Source organism: Lolium perenne, chromosome 3 (assembly GCF_019359855.2).
Source record: "Lolium perenne isolate Kyuss_39 chromosome 3, Kyuss_2.0, whole genome shotgun sequence".
Taxonomy (NCBI): Eukaryota; Viridiplantae; Streptophyta; class Magnoliopsida; order Poales; family Poaceae; genus Lolium; species Lolium perenne.
The window spans coordinates 258,878,001-258,896,924 of NC_067246.2; the positions used below are offsets into that span (position 1 = coordinate 258,878,001).

At 42.7% G+C, this 18,924-nt stretch overlaps 1 protein-coding gene and 1 long non-coding RNA gene across 10 annotated transcripts; one reads left to right on the plus strand and one right to left on the minus strand.

Annotated features, from left to right (window-relative positions):
* Positions 1–9,512: 9,512 nt before the first annotated feature.
* On the plus strand, positions 9,513–12,086 carry LOC127344860 (uncharacterized). 8 transcript variants are annotated; one of them, XR_007878275.1, is made up of 5 exons: positions 9,513–9,807; positions 10,606–10,663; positions 10,992–11,081; positions 11,163–11,239; positions 11,690–12,086. XR_007878275.1 is itself a non-coding variant. In XM_051371208.1 (4 exons), exons 1-4 carry the CDS (start codon positions 9,557–9,559, stop codon positions 11,698–11,700), a joined length of 429 nt encoding a protein of 142 aa, XP_051227168.1. In that variant the 5' UTR covers positions 9,513–9,556; the 3' UTR covers positions 11,701–12,086. The 8 variants fall into 8 exon arrangements, 3 of the variants coding, with proteins under 3 accessions (XP_051227168.1, XP_071684563.1, XP_051227167.1); XR_007878277.1 differs by having other exon boundaries at positions 10,992–11,021; positions 11,155–11,239; XR_007878278.1 differs by having other exon boundaries at positions 10,992–11,021; positions 11,176–11,239.
* Positions 12,087–12,175: 89 nt separating this feature from the next.
* Positions 12,176–14,012, minus strand: LOC127344861 (uncharacterized). Of its 2 annotated transcripts, XR_007878283.1 has the most exons (4): positions 13,675–14,012; positions 13,170–13,487; positions 12,721–13,089; positions 12,176–12,506 (listed from the first exon to the last, which is right to left on the minus strand). It is a non-coding gene; the product is annotated as an uncharacterized lncRNA (long non-coding RNA). The 2 variants fall into 2 exon arrangements; XR_007878281.1 differs by having other exon boundaries at positions 12,721–13,487.
* Positions 14,013–18,924: the final 4,912 nt, after the last annotated feature.

The window sequence follows — 18,924 nt, forward strand, 5'->3', positions numbered from 1 at the left end:
TGCTGGCGGACGCGTCGGAACGGCCGGGTTTTGTGCTATCGCAGGATGACATGGCAGAGATGCTGCGGGAGACTCCAACAGCGTCCTAAGCTGCTTGGTCTTGGTCGATTAAGTGTCAATGAATTGCACAACCATTTGCTCCATGTCCGTTCTACTCAGTAGTTGTCACTGTTGTATGTGTGCTGGCCACTGCGTGACCCTCTTCTCAGTTTGTCATTCTGTGTGTTGCCTAGATCAGCTGTCATGGGGCTTCGCCTTTACCTGTAGCCGGCGTAGCCTTGATCTGCTGAATATCTGTAGTAGACGTGGGTGCAGTATGTCCCGGCAACGCCGGCGTCTAAACTTATTGTGTCGTCTATGTTACCATGTTAGCAAAACTTAAGCTGCTTAATTGGAATGTAAGGGGGCTAAACGATCGTGCGAGGCGACATGTCCTCAAAGATCTTGTGTTCAGCTCCAGGTGTTCCATCCTTACTGTACAAGAATCAAAACTCGGACCCTTGACCGATACTGATAGAGCTGACCTTGTGGGGCAAACGCTCAAGGGGTTCGCTGAACTGCCTGCGGTTGGCACTAGAGGGGGGGGTACTTCTGTTTTGGTGCCATGATCGTTTCCAATGCATAAACACAACTGTCGGTGAATTCTCCATCACTGTCACGTTACTGGACAAAGAATGTGAGCAAACCTGGAATCTCACATCAGTGTATGGGCCAACAGATGACGGGCGCAGACAAAGCTTCCTCAATGAGCTGGTGGCCGTTCATGCCCAAGTCACCGGGCCTTGGCTAGTGATTGGGGATTTCAACCTAATCCTCAATGATGTAGACAAAAACAAGCCAAGAGTCAATAGGAGTTGGATGCATCGTTTCAAAGTAGCGTTAGACTCAAGCTACCTCCGTGAAATCAAATTGGTGGGATGCCGCTTCACCTGGAGCAACGAACAAGCCGACCCAACTCTGGTGCGCCTTGATAGAGCATTCTGCAATGCGGAGTGGGACGACTTGCACCTGGCTGCAAAGCTTCTTCCGCAGTCCTCCTCCATGTTGGACCACTGCCCTCTTCTTCTGGTTCAAGATTTAGTCTTCAAAACACCCCCACGCTTTCGTTTTGAGAGCTTTTGGCCCCTTCTGCAAGGATATAATGAGGTGGTCCAGCAATCTTGGAATGAGCCGTGCGTCCTCACAAATCCGTTTGCGGTGCTGGATTGCAAGTTGAAACGCCTGTCTAAGGCACTTGTGTCATGGGCAAAAAACTATGTTGGGGAAATTAGGAAACAGATGTTGGTGGGGCAGGAGATCATTCTTAGGCTTGACTCAGCCCAAGAGAGCATGCAACTTACAGTTGGCGAGAGGGAACTACGTTCAACTCTTAAAGCAAGGGCGGTGGGTCTAGCGGTCATCAATAGAGTTAAATTAAGGAAAAGGGCAAGAATCAAATGGCTAAAACTCGGCGACGCAAATACGAAATTCTTTCACTCTCGTGCAGCACACAGAAAACAGAAAAACAGAATCCAGTGCCTCCACTCAAGCGATGGGATTGCCACATCACCGGTGGAAATCGAAGATGCTATTTCCAACCACATGGTCAACATTGTTGGAACAGATGTTCCATGTGCCGAGCGCTTTCATTGGAGCCAACTTGGGTTGCCTGTGCCTGATTTGTCTGAACTTGACTCCCCATTTACCTTGGAGGAGCTTAAAAATGCAGTCTTCGATACACCTGCGGATAAGGCACCAGGGCCGGATGGGTTCTCCGGCGGTTTCTTCAAAGCCTCATGGAGTGTGATCAAGGTTGATTTGATGCAAGCACTTCACAAGTTCCATGATCTTAATGACCTGTCCTTCAGCTGCCTCAACACAACATACTATGTTCTGCTGCCCAAGAAGGCGAACCCAACACAAATCACTGACTACCGCCCGATTAGTCTCATACACGCCTTTGCGAAGCTTGTCTCCAAAATCCTAGCAACGAGACTAAAGCCACGAATGGACGAGCTGGTGTCGCAATGCCAAAGTGCTTTCATCAGCGGTAGGAGCATCCAGGACAACTTCCTTTACGTGCAGAATCTGGCAAAGCATTATCATCAGTCCAAGACTCCATCCTTGCTGCTGAAGCTTGACATCGCTAAAGCGTTCGACACGGTGTCTTGGACCTACATGTTGGATATGCTTGAGGCACGTGGTTTTCCTCTGCGTTGGAGGAATTGGATAGCCATGCTATTCAGATCAGCTTCTTCCAGGGTGCTAATCAATGGGATGCCTGGACGTATAATCGAGCACTACAGGGGGTTAAGGCAGGGCGACTCCCTGTCTCCTTTCCTCTTCGACCTTGAAATGGAACCCATGCACTGCCTGCTGAGCCTTGCAACAGAGGCAGGAGTCCTAACCAAACTCAGGGGGCAGAAATGCACCTTCAGAGCCTCACTTTATGCCGATGACGTCGCGCTATTCTTGACCCCCTCTGAACACGACATTGCGGGAATCAGCGCTGTTTTGACTGGCTTTGGAAGGGCAACAGGGCTGATAACCAATCTCTCCAAAAGTTCCATCACGCCGATCTGCTGCAGCCCGACACAGGTTGATAGCTTGGCAAATGCCATTGGAATTCAAGTCAAGCATTTTCCTTGCGTTTACTTGGGGATGCCTCTCTCGGTTAAAAAACTAACAAGGGCGGATTGGCAAGCACTTCTTGACAAGGTGGATAGGCACCTCGCCACTTGGAAGGCATGGATGATGAGTCTTGCGGGCCGCCTAGAGATGCTCAACTCTGTCCTCTCCTCGTTGCTAGTGTACCTTATGACGATCAATGAGATGCCTGCATGGGTTCGGAAGGAATTTGACCGTCGGCGTCGTGCGTGGCTTTGGGCAGGGGATGGCACCTGCAGTGGTGCCAAATGCAGAGTCAGCTGGAAGCAGGTTTGCAAGCCCAAAGCTTTGGGTGGTCTGGGAGTTCACTGCATCAAGTCCTTCGGCAATGCTCTGAGGATTAGGTGGTTGTGGCAAAAATGGAAGAATCCCAACAAGCCTTGGGCCCACTTGAAGATTCCGTCCACTAAGAGAGAGCGGGATCTGTTCGCGGCTGCAACTAGAATCACCATTGGTAATGGGGAAAGGGCAACCTTTTGGACGGACAGATGGTTATTTGACCAGATCCCAGCCGACATTGCTCCAGACATCTTCAAAATCTCGACTCGGAAGAACAGGACAGTAAAGGAGGCCCTGTCTAATGAAAAGTGGTTGATCGATCTGAGGCACCACCTGGATGTTCACCATCTTCCGCAGCTCCTCAAATTGGCGGAGCTAGTCGAAAGGGTGCAGCTAACAGATGAGCCGGATGACATCATTTGGAGATTCGGTAACAAGACCTTTTACACATCACGGTCAGCATACACTCTACAGTTTTTGGGGACAACTAGAACAGACTACTCCAAGATAATCTGGAAAGGGTGGGCGCCCGCAAGGTGCAAATTCTTCATCTGGACCTTAATGCTCAACAGAGTGCTAACAGCTGATAAACTACTTCAGCGATGCTAGGATAATGAATACTTCTGCTCGCTTTGTCGGAGAAACCTCGAAACAGCAAGTCACCTGTTCACGGAGTGCACATTCAGTAATGAGATATGGAAGGAAATGGCGGACCACTTCAGCTTGGAGGCTCTCAACCCCTCCGGTTGGATTGGCAAAGACCTATCCATCCAACAATGGTACAAAGAGATGGTGGGAAATAAGTCCAAGGCACAAAGGAAAATGATTATACCCGCTGCCAATTTAATCTGCTGGGAGCTTTGGAAGGAGAGGAATAGAAGAATCTTCGATAAAAAAGAGACACATGCGCTTGCTTTCATGTCAAGAATAAAGGAGGATGCTAATGTGTGGAGGTTGGCAGGGGCGCCAATGCCTCTAGTTGAGCAGGCAGGTGGGACCCCCTTTGACCCGGGTTGATCTCCTTGTAGCCTTTTTTTACAGGAAGGCCACTCTTCGGTCTTTCTAACCTTTGTATTATCTTTACCACTATTGCAATGAAAATAGCAGCTCTCTTGCTGTCATTCAAAAAAAAATACACAAATTAGAGGCAAAACAATAGCAAAAGTGTTCGGGAAAGTAGATACATTTTGGACGTATCAACATTGCACAAAGCTACTGAAAGTTAATGGAACAAAGAAATCCATCCAACATAGCAAAACAGACAATACGAAATAAAAGGCAGAATCTGTCAAAACAGAACAGTCCGTAAAGACGAATTTTTCTGGGGTACTTAACTTGCTCAGATGAAAAAGCTCAAATTGAACGAAAGTTGCATACATATCTGAGTATCACGCACGTAAATTGACAGATTTTTCTGGGTTACCTACAGACGGGGCTGCTTAATTTCGTGACAGTAAGAAATCTGTTTCTGCGCAGTAATCCAATTCTAGTATCAACCCTACTATCAAAGACTTTACTTGGCACAACAATGCAATAAAATAAAGATAAGGAGAGGTTGCTACAGTAGTAACAACTTCCAAGACTCAAATATAAAATAAAAGTGCAGAAGTAAAATAATGGGTTGTCTCCCATAAGCGCTTTTCTTTAACGCCTTTCAGCTAGGCGCAGAAAGTGTGAATCAAGTATTATCGAGAGATGAAGCATCAACATCATAATTTGTTCTAATAATAGAATCAAAAGGTAACTTCATTCTCTTTCTAGGGAAGTGTTCCATACCTTTCTTGAGAGGAAATTGATACTTAATATTCCCTTCCCTCATATCAATGATAGCACTAACAGTTCGAAGAAAAGGTCTTTCCAATATAATTGGACAAGATGCATTGCATTCAATATCCAAGACAACAAAATCAACGGGGACAAGGTTATTGTTAACCGTAATGTGAACATTATTAATCCTCCCCAAAGGTTTCTTTATAGAATGATCAGCAAGATTAACATCCAAATAACAATTTTTCAATGGTGACAAGTCAAGCATATCATAGATTTTCTTAGGCATAACAGAAATAATTGCACCAAGATCACATAAAGCATTACAATCAAAATCATTGACCCTCATCTTAATGATGGGCTCCCAACCATCTTCTAACTTCCTAGGAATAGAAGTTTCAAGTTTTAGTTTCTCCTCTCTAGCTTTTATGAGAGCATTTGTAATATGTTTTGTAAAGGCCAAATTTATAGCACTAGCATTGGGACTTCTAGCAAGTTTTTGTAAGAACTTTATAACTTCAGAGATGTGACAATCATCAAAATCTAAACCATTATGATCTACAGCAATGGGATCATTGTCCCCAATATTTTGAAAAATTTCAGCAGTTTTATCATAAACAGTTTCAGCGGTTTTAGCAGTTTCAGCAGTTTCAGGCAATTTTGCACGCTTTGCACTAGGAGTAGAAACATTGCCAGCACCAATTATTTTACCATTGATAGTAGGAGGTTTAGCAACATGTGAAACATCATCATTACTAGTGGTGGTAATAGTCCAAACTTTAGCTACATTGTTCTCTTTAGCTAGTTTTTCTTCTCTTTTCCACCTAGCATGCAATTCAGCCATCAATCTAATATTTTCATTAATTCGAACTTGGATGGCGTTTGCTGTAGCAAATGACTGAATATCTTTATCTTCATTAGGCATAACTTTTAATTTTAAAAGATCAACATCAGCAACAAGACTATCAACCTTAGAAGCAAAAATATCAATTTTACCAAGCTTTTCCTCAACAGATTTGTTAAAAGCAGTTTGTGTACTAATGAATTCTTTAAGCATGACTTCAAGACCATAGGGTACACTTCTACTATTGTTGTAAGAATTACCATAAGAATTACCATAACCATTACCATTATTAGAAGGATATGGCCTATAGTTGTTACCAGAATTATTCCTATAAGCATTGTTGTTGAAATTATTATTTTTAATGAAGTTCACATCAACATGCTCTTCTTGAGCAACCAATGTAGCTAAGGGAACATTATTAGGATCAACATTAGATCTACCATTAACAAGCATAGACATAATAACATCGATCTTATCACTCAAGGAGGAGGTTTCTTCAACAGAATTTACCTTCTTACCTTGCGGAGTCCTTTCAGTGTGCCATTCAGAGTAATTGATCATCATATGATTAAGAAGCTTCGTTGCCGCCCCCAAAGTGATGGACATAAAAGTACCTCCAGCAGCTGAATCCAATAGGTTCCGTGAAGAAAAATTCAATCCTGCATAGAAGGTTTGGATGATCATCCAAGTAGTTAGTCCATGGATAGGGCAATTCTTTACCAAAGATTTCATTCTTTCCCATGCTTGAGCAACATGTTCATTATCCAATTGCTTAAAATTCATTATGCTACTTCTCAAAGATATAATTTTAGCAGGAGGATAATATCTACCAATGAAAGCATCTTTACATTTAGTCCATTAATCAATACTATTCTTAGGCAAGGATAGCAACCAATATTTAGCTATTCCTCTTAAGGAGAAAGGAAACAATTTCAGTTTTATAATGTCTCCATCTATATCCTTATACTTTTGCATTTCACAAAGTTCAACAAAATTATTAAGATGGGCAGCAGCATCATCAGAACTAACACCAGAAAATTGCTCTCTCATAACAAGATTTAGTAAAGCAGGTTTAATTTCATAAAATTCTGTAGTAGCAGGTGGAGCAATAGGAGTGTATATAAAATCATTATTATTGGTGCTAGTGAAATCACACAACTTAGTGTTCTCAGGAGTATTCATTTTAACAGTAATAAAGATAAACTAAGCATAACAGAATAAAATAAAGTAAAACTAGTAACTAATTTTTTTTTTGTGTTTTTTTTATATAAGGAAAGCAAACAAGACAAATGAAATAAAGTAAAGCAAGTAACTAATTTTTTTGTGTGTTTTTGATATAAAGAAAGTAAACAAAACAGAAAATAAAATAAAGTAAAGCAAGACAATAAACAAAGTAAAGAGATTGGATGTGAGAGACTCCCCTTGCAGCGTGTCTTGATCTCCCCGGCAACGGCGCCAGAAATTTAGCTTGATACGTGTAAAGCACACGCCCGTTGGGAACCCCAAGTGGAAGGTGTGATGCGTACAGCAGCAAGTTTTCCTCAGTAAGAAACCAAGGTTTATCGAACCAGTAGGAGTCAAGGATCACGTGAAGGTCGTTGGTGACGGAGTGTAGTGCGGCGCAACACCAAGGATTTCGGCGCCAACGTGGAACCTGCATAACACAATCAAAGTACTTTGCCCCAACATAACTGACGTGGGCATAACCCTTCGGGTACTCGACATTGCCATACCCAGTGCAAACTATGAAGATGGATCAGCACAAGGACTCGACAAGCTGGACCTGCCCGCGCCTCAACTTGGACTACAAGGAAAGAAGACTCCAATATGAATCCTACTAGGACTCTTGTAAACCCTAGCTTGGCTGATATATAAAGTCAGACAGGGGCACCCCTTAGCACATGCTGTTGGCGTCCGAAACCCACCGGCGAGCAACGGCTGGCAACACGAAGAGCCGGGAACAACCTAGGGCTGCGGCTGGCCCTGGTCCCTCCGAGCGACGGCCCGCAAAGCTCCTGGTACGCACGTCCCGATGCTGATGCAAGGGCGTGCCACCTGATCTATACCTGATCAGGAAGGTGATGGATTTGCTTCGCTTAGTTTCCTGCATGGCATACACGTAAACATTAAATACGAGCCTCGATCGGCTCTCAGGTTGTCCCGTGAATCGGCTCAAGGAGCCGATCCACCCATGACTCGTATGAGGTTTACGATTGCATGGTGGTCCTGCTTGATCAAAACAAAGCTAAAACGACCTACGACGATCTAGGGTTTTCACCGCATAATCGGAACATCCTACTCGTGATTGAGCCTGGCAGCCACGCACGGTGATCATAAACCGACCCTAGACAAGGCCTAAAAACCAACATTAAGTTGATCCCCGGAACATCTTGTCTAGGGTTAGCAAACTACACCCTACGTGCTACTGGATCATTCAACCCGTTTGTAAGGCCTAACTATGCAGATATTAAACTAATTCTTGAAGAATCAAGGAGCGATCATAACGGATCGGATCTACTAAACAATGATCAAGCAAGGTGCCGCCCTTACACCTAAGAAAGGTGTAAGGACGGCTAGACGTCTAAGGGTTGCATGGACGAAAACATGTAGCACGGTAAAGCAATGCTAACCCTAACACATCTTATATTTACTAATTGGAGGCCCCATACAAGCCACCACATTAATCCACATCATTAAAATAATTAAGACTATTGGATCTAATATTTAGGCTGCGATTAGCTGAGAAAGTTACAATTTATAAGGTCCATAAACTGTTACATAGACACGTTTAACTCGTTATGTAAATAATTACGTAAACACTACTTCGTTAAGACTCAATATATATAGCTGGTGTGGCCAATCGTTGCAAGTTAAAAAAAAATGTACATAGAGTCCAACCTATACACGCTTCTAAATAGTGCGGCGGCTGAGACCATCAATCTGATGTGATTTTTTTTTGAACGGGAATCTGGTGTGATTGAACGACTAAGATATACTCCAGCAGAAAAATCCTTGGAGATTTTATTCTCCCAAAAAAAAAAAAACAAATCAATCTATCTTGAAGCCTCTCCCTTGCTCGCAGGTATCCATGCAGTCGGCGCCGGCCGGCCGTCAAAAGTACGACGTACCAAGCTGGCTCCTCACCACTATGCATGATCGATTGATGGTAATTCTAGGTAGCCCAGTCTCTTCAGTCTCAAAGTATTCTTCTTCTTCATTAATCTGATGTGAACTTTTTTAATCCTTTTGATGGTGAATACGGGATTTAACAGATGATGATCACTGTTGCCGCTTTTCACTTGCGATATGCGCTGGCGTTCTACTCTAATAGATCACCTTGCAAGTGCTGATTTCTCATGTGTATAGCATGGTTGCTACCTTCAGATTGATGTCTCTATTATCCTCATCCAACTGATCAAGGTAGATCAACACGAAGAGAGGACAAGAAGTAGCCAGAATCAAGTGGTTTGTCATCTTGACCAGCAAATATGTCCTACGAGCTGCTGGGGCCGCGATCACCTATCTGTCGAATGTTCACATCTAGAAAAAAGTATGTATAACCTGGAGATTTAGTTATAGCGGAAGAGAATTTATCATGAACTACTCATTATCGCAGTCAAATAGTAATACCATAGAAGTAGAAAATATTCTAATTTATTTTCTTGAATACACGCACGGCACAAATATAAATGTTTTTGACCAAAGTTAAGAATGTTCGTTCAGAAGAATGAGAGGGATAAACTTATTTCCTACCGTGACTATCCAAATAATTTTTTTAATGTTCTCCTGCTGCTGTTAGAAAACCACAGGTAATGTATAATGAGCTCTTTTACGGTGATTGGCACGGAACCTTAGCTCCGTCTAATTGGATCTGGGTTCCGTCTAATGTAAATTTTCGTAGCCGTTGATTAAATCGGTGCCTAACTTCTACAATACTTCAACAATTCTAAATGAACGTTTTGAAGGTCAACTTGTGAAATCATAGTCAAGAAAGAAATCAAGGAAAAAAGAAGATCATCAATGGTGCTTGATCTCCCAATTGCACACGCAGCAGCCACTGCCTCTCCTCTCTCGCAGACGCCCGCCGCCGCCGCCCCTCCCTCCGTCGCAGACACGAGCCGCGGCCCCCTCTCCTCCATCGCAGCCGCCAGCCACCACGGCCAGCCCATCTCCTCCATCGCCGACACGAGCCGCCACCGCCGCCCCCTCCCTCCGTCGCAGCCGCCAGACGCCGCCGCTGCCCCTCCCTCCGTCACAGCCGACAGCCAAGGGTAAGTGTAAAAAAAGATTGTATGTAGGTTGAATCTGATGAATTCGTGATGCATCGCAAGCCCATACATTTCAGTTCAAATAAGATCAATTCTGGTGTCAGAATTGCCTTACTATCACTACTTCAAGATCTTCTTACTATTAGGAGGACTTCTGTAACTAGAACACGTATGAACTTGGCAGTGCAAGTATCCACAATGCCCCATAGAACTGAGGACCTCTCCTGCTAGCCTAAATGTATTGAATTGCATGACATGACCTTCGTACGTGCCTGCTAAATTTAACCTAATTAGCAGTTCCATTTTGCAGCTTAGAAATTGCTCGATAATCACTGCATGGTGCTAATGCTATTATCCATGTCAGTGTTTTTAGTTGGTAGTTTTAGCGCAGAACCGATGGAAATATGAATAAAATTTGGCAATTGAATCCAAGATCAAAAGGGGAATGCGGCTATTGTCAGGGAGGTAATTTTGCTGGAAGTTTAGTTGTTTATTGATCCTATTGTCATGGGTTGTCACCAATTATAATCAAAATTATAGGTACTGTATCAATTGGACATCATAGCTATCTTTACTCAGGTCAGGTGCATCATGATACTAGTACTAGCTAGATCTATGTAGACTAGGATTGGTTGTCATTAGTGACTTGTATTTCTATAATACTCCGTATTGCAACTTGTATTACGGAAGGAAAATTCTACCTTTTGGATCACGTTAAACCATTTCTCAGGAACATGCTTGATTTTTCCCCAGTATTTATGACCGACTGTTTGACAATCCTCCATGAACTCATCATTGCAGTGAGTAAGACTATAACTTCTTAAGATATTGGGACAGTGTTGGATATCATATAAATTCAGTGAGTATTTCGCTTGGGTTATTAGTCATCAGTTGTTTATGTAGACCATCTTTTTTTCTCAAAATACTTTTAAGATAATTGCAGGAGTAATAGATATACATGAGAGAACCGGACTACAATACTTTAGAGACCATCCTTGCTTGTTACATTACATTTTTATCCAGTGTATTGCTCTGTTTTTATCCTACTTTTTTTACCCAGATATCCATTACTAGCAAATGTCATTCTCTCAATCGTTTTGGCTTTATCCTTGTACTGTGATAAAACTTTTAATTGTTAGTTTGTATCAATATGGTGCATGGCATTAATTATTGTTTCTGTTGTGTAGGACAACAAGCTGCGAGAACCTCTATGACAGGTGCATTTCAAGTGTGATCCTCGCTATTATGTCTCAGATTTTTAATACTCAAAGTTTTTGGTACGCCATATAAAAGAAATTACTTGGCTGGAGCATGTTCTTGCTCACACAGATTTCAATTGTTGGATCTCAGTAGAGTAGGATTGTTGTGCAGGAGGCGCTTGGTTTGAATCGAAAGAATCAAGATTGTCACCGATTAGAGTGTGCTGAACAACCATGTATGCCATGATACAACTTCTAAATCCTCATGGATCATATTCTGTTTTACTAATGGTTAGAAAATAAGTAGATGCTTACTTAAAGGGCCGTGAGTTGCATGAGTGGGTCAACAGAGAATCTTCTTAAATTGGTTTCGTTATGGTGTTGTCACTTCTCATGTTTAGGATACTTGGCATTGTTAGTGTCTGTCTAATTGTGATATCTTACTACAAACATCTAAGTAGAGAGAAGGGGATATAGCAGATGATTTGTGGCTGGGGAGATTTGGGAGTTCAGATAAAATGTTCAAGAAACATTACACTGCTAGAGTTATTATGAAATGGCTATTTCATTAAAGCATAACATGTCTCTAGCTATAGTACTGTAGAGTCATGTTCCAGAAGCAATAGTTTTATCACAGTTATTCTGCTATAATCGTGTGGCTTACAATTCCTATTATTTTTTTATAGTTGCAGTGTAAAGTCTGCCGTCCAAAGGGTTTTGGGGGCCTTGGCATTGCTGATCTTGCCACCCAAGGACGTACCCTTTTCTTTGGCTCCGCTGGCTGTGGTTGGCATGGGTGGACGAGACCAAGCCTTGGCAGGGACTGATGACTCCATCTGACCAGGAGACGGCGGCAATATTCATAGCAGTAACCCGCCTTACGGTTGGAGATGGTATGAAGATTTCGCCAGTTTTTGGTGCACAAGAGTCCCAAATTTGTATAATTGTTGTAATTTTGCGTTGATACAATAGTGAGTAGGTGATGTAGCTAACAGACTTTGGAGGCTTCAGATGTATGTAAAGCTGGTAAAGTTTTCGTGTTGATGAATTGAAAACTTTTGAAATTTTCATTTGTCGATGGTACATTGTGTGTGCAAATTCATCGAGGGAAGAACATTTAAAGTTTGCAGCTCACAAAAGTGACAGGCTCTGAATTAACAAGCACAGCGGCATTTCGAAGCAGTTAGCTTAAGCAGCCTCTATGGCAAAACCTGATACAAGAAAAATGGTTGTTGAATCTATACTGTTACAATCTGTCAATACATTTCTTTCTTCCGCTATATCTGAAATTATCATGGTACAACACATCAACAAGGACATGGAATTTTGTAGTGTTTCAAGCCCTAGCAAAAAATTTACTACTTCTTGATCTTCTTATCGTTCTTGCCTCTCTTCCACTGCTCCCTATGCTAATCCGAGTAGTTCTTCACCAGCATAGCACTTCCTTTTGCTTCGATACGTCAGGGCTTCCTTTCTGCGCCAGGGGTTTCTTGTCGTGTGGTACTTCAGCGTCGTCAACGTAAAATAATTGGGAGCAAGTTTCAGTACATATATGTCAGATCATATCTGATGTCTTACTGAATCAAATTAAAAGTAACCCTATCAAGGAGAACGGCATGAGAGCATACAGGCTGACTAGATTGATGATGGTTTAGCATTCCAATAAAATCAGATCAATAAAATGAACAATGACTAAGGACAAGGAAGCAAAACTCACCTGTAACCATCAATGCACAGAAGTAGTTGTGAATGAGATCCAATATATATGTTCATCATCCCATTGTTCAGCACAAGCAAAGGTGAGGAATCAACACAGGAATCCAAAGGAATGTTCCAAAGTTATGAAGCCTGAGATCTACAATAAGAAAACAAGCAATTAGATAGGAGGACAGACAATACTTCTCCTTTTTATTCTTGAATTCTAGAATCTGCAGTTCCGGTATTTTATGACTAACATGTACTAAATTGTGAAATTTATATGAACACATAATGTACACCGCCTTTCTTTTCTTGGAGCTCCATAAGTTTTTTTACTGAAGTGCTGCTTAAGTGACAGGGTATCATGTTCGTACCCTTTCATCTCAGACTTCGAAGTATTTGGGAAAAGTTGTTGTAAGGTTCTTGTCAAGCATAATCAGAATACAAGAGTAAGAAGATAATTCATACCTCCTTTTTCTCTGGTTGTTTGTTTAATTCATTCAACTCTTTGCCCAAGCTATCATGCAGCATCGTGTGTTCCCATTTTTTGGCTACTTCGTCATCGATATCTTCAGGTTCAGTCATGCTTTAAAATGTAACCAAATAACTACAAGATGCCAAGAGATTACCTCCTACCGAGTCAGTCATCGGGACATCAAATGGCCCCGTACTCAACCTTCGTTTGAATCTTCACCTTTGATATAGCAACTTCTAGTTTTAGGCTTCTCTGAATTTATATGATATCCAACACTGCCCCAATCTCTTAGGAAGTTATAGTCTTGCTCACTGTAATGGTGGGAGGATTGTCAAATAGCCGGTCACGAATACTGGGGAAAAGATCAAGCATATTCCTGAGAAATGGTTTAACATGGTCCAAAAGGTAGAATAGTGCAAAATCGGCTTTCCCCAAAATTGCAGAATCACACGCGCTGCCCACATCAAATCGGAGAGATGGGGAGGGAGGGGGGCTTACAGGGCCAGAGCGGCGGAGGAGGCAAGAGGCGATGCGGGACGCCATCTTGCCGTCAGCAGCGGCGGCGTGCAGGCTGTCGTGGGGATGTCCGGTAGTCAGAGGATCGCTGTGGAGAAGAGCTCATACGACAAGCGCCTGAGAGGACGCCATATCGTCGTCGGCTGCAGCGACGACGGACTGTCGGGCGGGCGGGGGCTCACCGGGAAGAAGAGCTCAGAGGTCGAACGCCTGAGAGGACGCCATTTCTCCATCAGCAGTAGCGGCGGCGGGCGGGCTGTCGGTCGGGCGGGGGATCGCCGGGGAGAAGTCAGACGACGTGGGGCTACTCGTTGCTCTTCTCCATGACATGACTTTAAGATTCGTGCATTCTCATCTGATAATTGGCCGCTTAAAAGAACACTCGTTTTTTATTATTTTCGTAAAATATATCAGAGGTTCCGGTCCTACATATTTTGGTTCCGGTCCCACACTTTTAGTTCCGTCAGTTTGGTTCCGTCTAATTACCACCGTTAGATCGGGCTGGATGGACGGTTATTAAAAATACCAACCACTGTAAAACTTGTAATGTATAATATAGCAATACACATCTTATATATATTTATTACTAATTGGAGACTCCCTAATGCTCCAAGTTAATCCTCAAAAACTATGATAATTATCCGCCCGATCTATCTAAAGGTGCTCTGTAGCCATTGGATTAATGTCTAGGTATCCTTGCCTTTTTTTTTCTCTCGCGCATGCTAGGATAGGAAAAAGAGGCAAACAAAATCTCTCATGCACCATCGACGACCCGTGCCGCCGCTCTTCCTCATCGGCCCTCTCGCCGCGTCTTCTTTCCATGCCGTCTGAATCAGGTACATCAGTTTCACGTCCTCCCAGTTACCTTTTCTCTGACATTCAAATCCTAAGTTTGCACGTTTTGGCTGCAGTCCACTAGATCAATAGCAGGTAGACCGATCCACGGTTTCGATGTTAATTTCGATCAGGCTGCAGTCCAGCAGATCAGATTTCTCCCACGATGGTATCGCATCACAGTAGGCATTATTTACCAAGGAAGTTTGATATAGATTCAGTGGCCGCCATCATCCATGTGGCCGTCAACAATGGAACTACGATGGATCGTCCGTCGTGACGTCATATTCTACCTGCCATGTTCGAGTAGAAGCATGTTGGGTTTCTGTATCTAGACTCCATGCAGGTGCTCATGTGGATACTCCAGCCAGATAGATCGATCCCTATAGCTAGTGAATCATGACGGCAGCTATGTCCATGCTCCAGATCTATATTGGCAGTTTGCACTTTCAATTCTTTTGCATGGTATACATGCTGTTATCTTAATGCTACAACCTGCTCACCAAGTCACCAAAGCAACAGCCTGCACACCATATTAGCCTTCTACAACGGTATGTTTCCTCTGATGGCTTCCTATGTTGAGTTGCAGAACTACAATTACCCATCTCTATCTCAGCATACATTAAAATACCTTCAGATCTAATTACAATGGCCTGATAATAATCATGCAGCTATTCGGATGATGAATGTGATATGTGTGCGAAGTCCAGTTGATAGATACCAAGAACATGCGTATTTGATTATCATTTCTACATGTACTTTACATAATATATGTTGTTAAATACAGTACACTGTAAAATAATTCAGAAGACAATGCTATGTTGAAAAGAGGGACAGACTGATTGCTTGATGTATCTTATATGTATGCAAAATATCTGGACCAGTAATAGATTCATTTCGTCCATACCATGATTGACTTGCGTGCTATGATTTTTTTTTTGTGCAGACAGATGAATTCATCCTCAGAGTTATCTTGGTATATCCGTGACATGACAAGGTAAGAGCTAATAATTATTGTAAGTTCAGTAATTGTTGGATACCTATTAGTCCCCCCATCCCGTAAATGAAGTCTTAGATTTGTATGAAATTAGATTTATTTAGACACTAAATAGTATTAGATACATTCGAATTTTGGAAAATCTAAGACATCATTTACATGCCATGACTAAGGGAGTGTTATTTTAAAATGAAAAAGCTGCTACTAAATTACTTTGTTGGAAACATAATCCTTGATGGTTTTAGTTTCTTAGAATACACCATGAAAAGGTGTATCATATAACATACAAGGAGGGTCAATCGGCTTTACAACGTCATCGAAGACGGCAGTGTTCTGGGTGACACTCCTCTCCTAAGCCTACTCTCCTACCAGCAACTTTAGGGGAACCGGCGGCGGAAAGCCGAAAACCTATCCGCAGACCAAGCCTACCATCTTCAACGCCTCGAACTCTAATCGTATTATTTGAGTGATCTTCCACCCGCCGGCCGCTCGGCATTGAGGACGACAGAGCAATTATTGTAAGTTCAACAACTACTAGATACCTATTATTATTTTTTGAAACAAAAAAAATCCATACTGAATTATTCTCTTGAAAACAGAAGCATTGAAGGTTTTGTATTATCAGACAATAATAATTGTTATCTTGGAAAAGTATTGAACCAAAATACTTACATTAAAGATTTAGTCAGCGGGAATCTTTCGTCCACTGATCAAACGAGTATGTATCTACTGCAACAAAAAAATCACCATGCTATAGGCTATAGCCTTGATATGAACCACGTTAAAAGACAAACCTTGGCAATAGTATATAGTACTATTTACATTAACCCGCACGAGAGAGAAAATATACCTAAGCGAACACGACTTAATGGTGTTACTTAAATGCACTCCCTCTATTTACAAATAAGTGTAATGCAAGATTTTATCCTAACTCCAGTTTTTCTATTGTTTGGCTAACAGTTTTGTGGACAAAGTAGCAACATTTAATACACTTGATTGGTATCACTAGATCCATTTTAAAATATTAGTATCATAATATACCAATCTGATGTCATATATGTTGCTACACTTTTCTATAAATATGGTCCGAAAATATTAAAGTGTTATGTATGTATTAATTGATTTGAATAATCATGTATGTATTTTTTTCTCTCCAACGGAATCAGATATAGGAAGATCAACTTAAAGAATATTAGTTTCAAATAATTAGGTCCATAATTTGGGTACTTGAATATAGGTAGTTGGTTGTAGATCGGATCATTTGGCTAGTAACTTGGCTTACTTCCATAATTACATCATAACAGCCGCAAATGGAATATGATATGGATGAAACAAAATTTCTCATTTTTTTAATCCTATTGGCAGTAAAAGTTGGAGATAAGTGCATGCATTGATAGAAAAATATTGTAGATCAGAATGATTGTCAATGTAATATTATTCCTTTCATATATGAAAAAAGATGAGATAGTTACAAATCTATCCAAACCATGTAGTGTGATTTTCCTATGTTTTCAACTCTCACGATATCGATCACATAATATAAATTATGTTATGGAAGGTAAACGATATATGTGCAGTAATGTTTAACTTATGTTCTAGCATGTGCTAAAGCACGGGCTGATGACTAGTCTATGATAACTACGTTGCTCGCCATCAACAAGGCTTCAGCACGAGCAACGCATGGATAACGAATAAACATATACTGCCTAGATCGCAAGATGCGATCTAGGCAGCATGATGCTTACCCGGAAAAAACCCTCGAAACAAGGGGTCGACGATGCGCCAAGATTGGTTTGTGATGAACGTGATTGTTTTCTTTCTTGATAACCCTAGATACATATTTATAGTCCGTAGACTTTCTAACATGGGAATAATCCCAACCGTGCACGAGCCAAACTCTAACTAACCGACACGTATCCTATTATATTTACAGATACAAGGGCAAACTGCCCAAACTTCGTGTACAAGGCCGGTTCACGTATTTCTTCCATGTATATTCTTCAAGCCCAATCTTGATCGCGGCCCACCTCTGATCCGGTCAAATTCTGGTGATAACACATGCCCCCTGGTTTTGGAATTGATAATTCCAAAATCACTCTGCTTTTTCTTCGTCGGGTCATGTCGTGGCAGAGCAGAACCGTCGCAGTATTCTTCATCATGATGCCTTGCCTTCTCAACTTCTCTGCAAGATTTGATAGCTTTAGCATCACTTCCTCGGAAACTGTAATGGCATTAAATTCCCACTATGCTCCCCCTTATTTAACCGTGCCGAACGATTCACCTCTTCATCCCCTTGCTCTGTTCTGGCCGTCGGCACCCAAAAAATTCCCCATCTCCCGTAGCCATGTCTTCCTCTTCTTCCTCCTCCGCCTCGTCGGATCTTTCTTCCCAGTCCTTCTTCCTCGAGTGAGCAGGAGTGGGACTTCGACTTTGTGCCAGATGGCCCACCCGAGGCCCTCGTCGGGTCAGATGGTGACCTGCCCCTAACCGATGGGGAGGACGACCTCCAGTTCCTCATCGAAGGGGAGCTGGAGAGCGAGAGCGAGGACGACCTCCACTCCTGGGCAAACCCCACCTCTTCCGACAAGGCGGAGGAAGAAGAAGAAGAAGAGGAAGAAGAGAAGGAACAGGAAGAAGAGGAGGAGGATGACTCCTCTTCCTCCACCGGGTATCCGCCGGCGAAGCGCTTCCGCGCTTGGGCGGACAGCGAGGACGATGATGATGACGAGGAGGAAGAAGCTCCGGCCGAGGGCTGGGGTAGCAGCGATGAGGAATTCTCCGGAAGCAGCGCCGACGGCAGCTACGATGCCGACGACGAAGCCAGCGAGGATTAGTAGTGTAGGACTAGTAGTTCCTGAGCAATCGGCTCTTCTTTTGTTCCTCCTTTCTTGAGCAATCGGCTCTTCATTGTAAGAATCCCCTTTTATTAATGAAGAAGTGTTCCCAATCAATTTTTTGCCGATAGGCAGTTTCAAACAACCCCCAAAAAAGAGCCGATGGCATCGCATCGGCCTCTACCATAAAACGCGAGCAAGGCCAACCCAGTTGCCCCTCCAAACGGTAACCTGCGACCTCCGTCTGAGAAAGTAAACTCAGATCCCCAAATCGCCGCCCGAGCAGTTCCAACTCACGGCCACCCGCATCTCAGATCTCGACCGCGCCGCCCCAACTCCACAGCACATCCAATGGCGGAATCATCCAATACCAACGCCATGGTCTCCGGTCTGAAGGTAATCCTTAATCGCCTCTCGCCATTCGAATCAACGTTAGGATTAATAGAAAACACCTGAATTAATGTTCTGTTCCGTTACTAATTTTAGGTTTCAGACATCCTGCTGCCACATCCTTCTCTCGCAAATTCTATGTGCCTCGGTCCCCGTTCTTCCGAGAGTCCCGCTCTC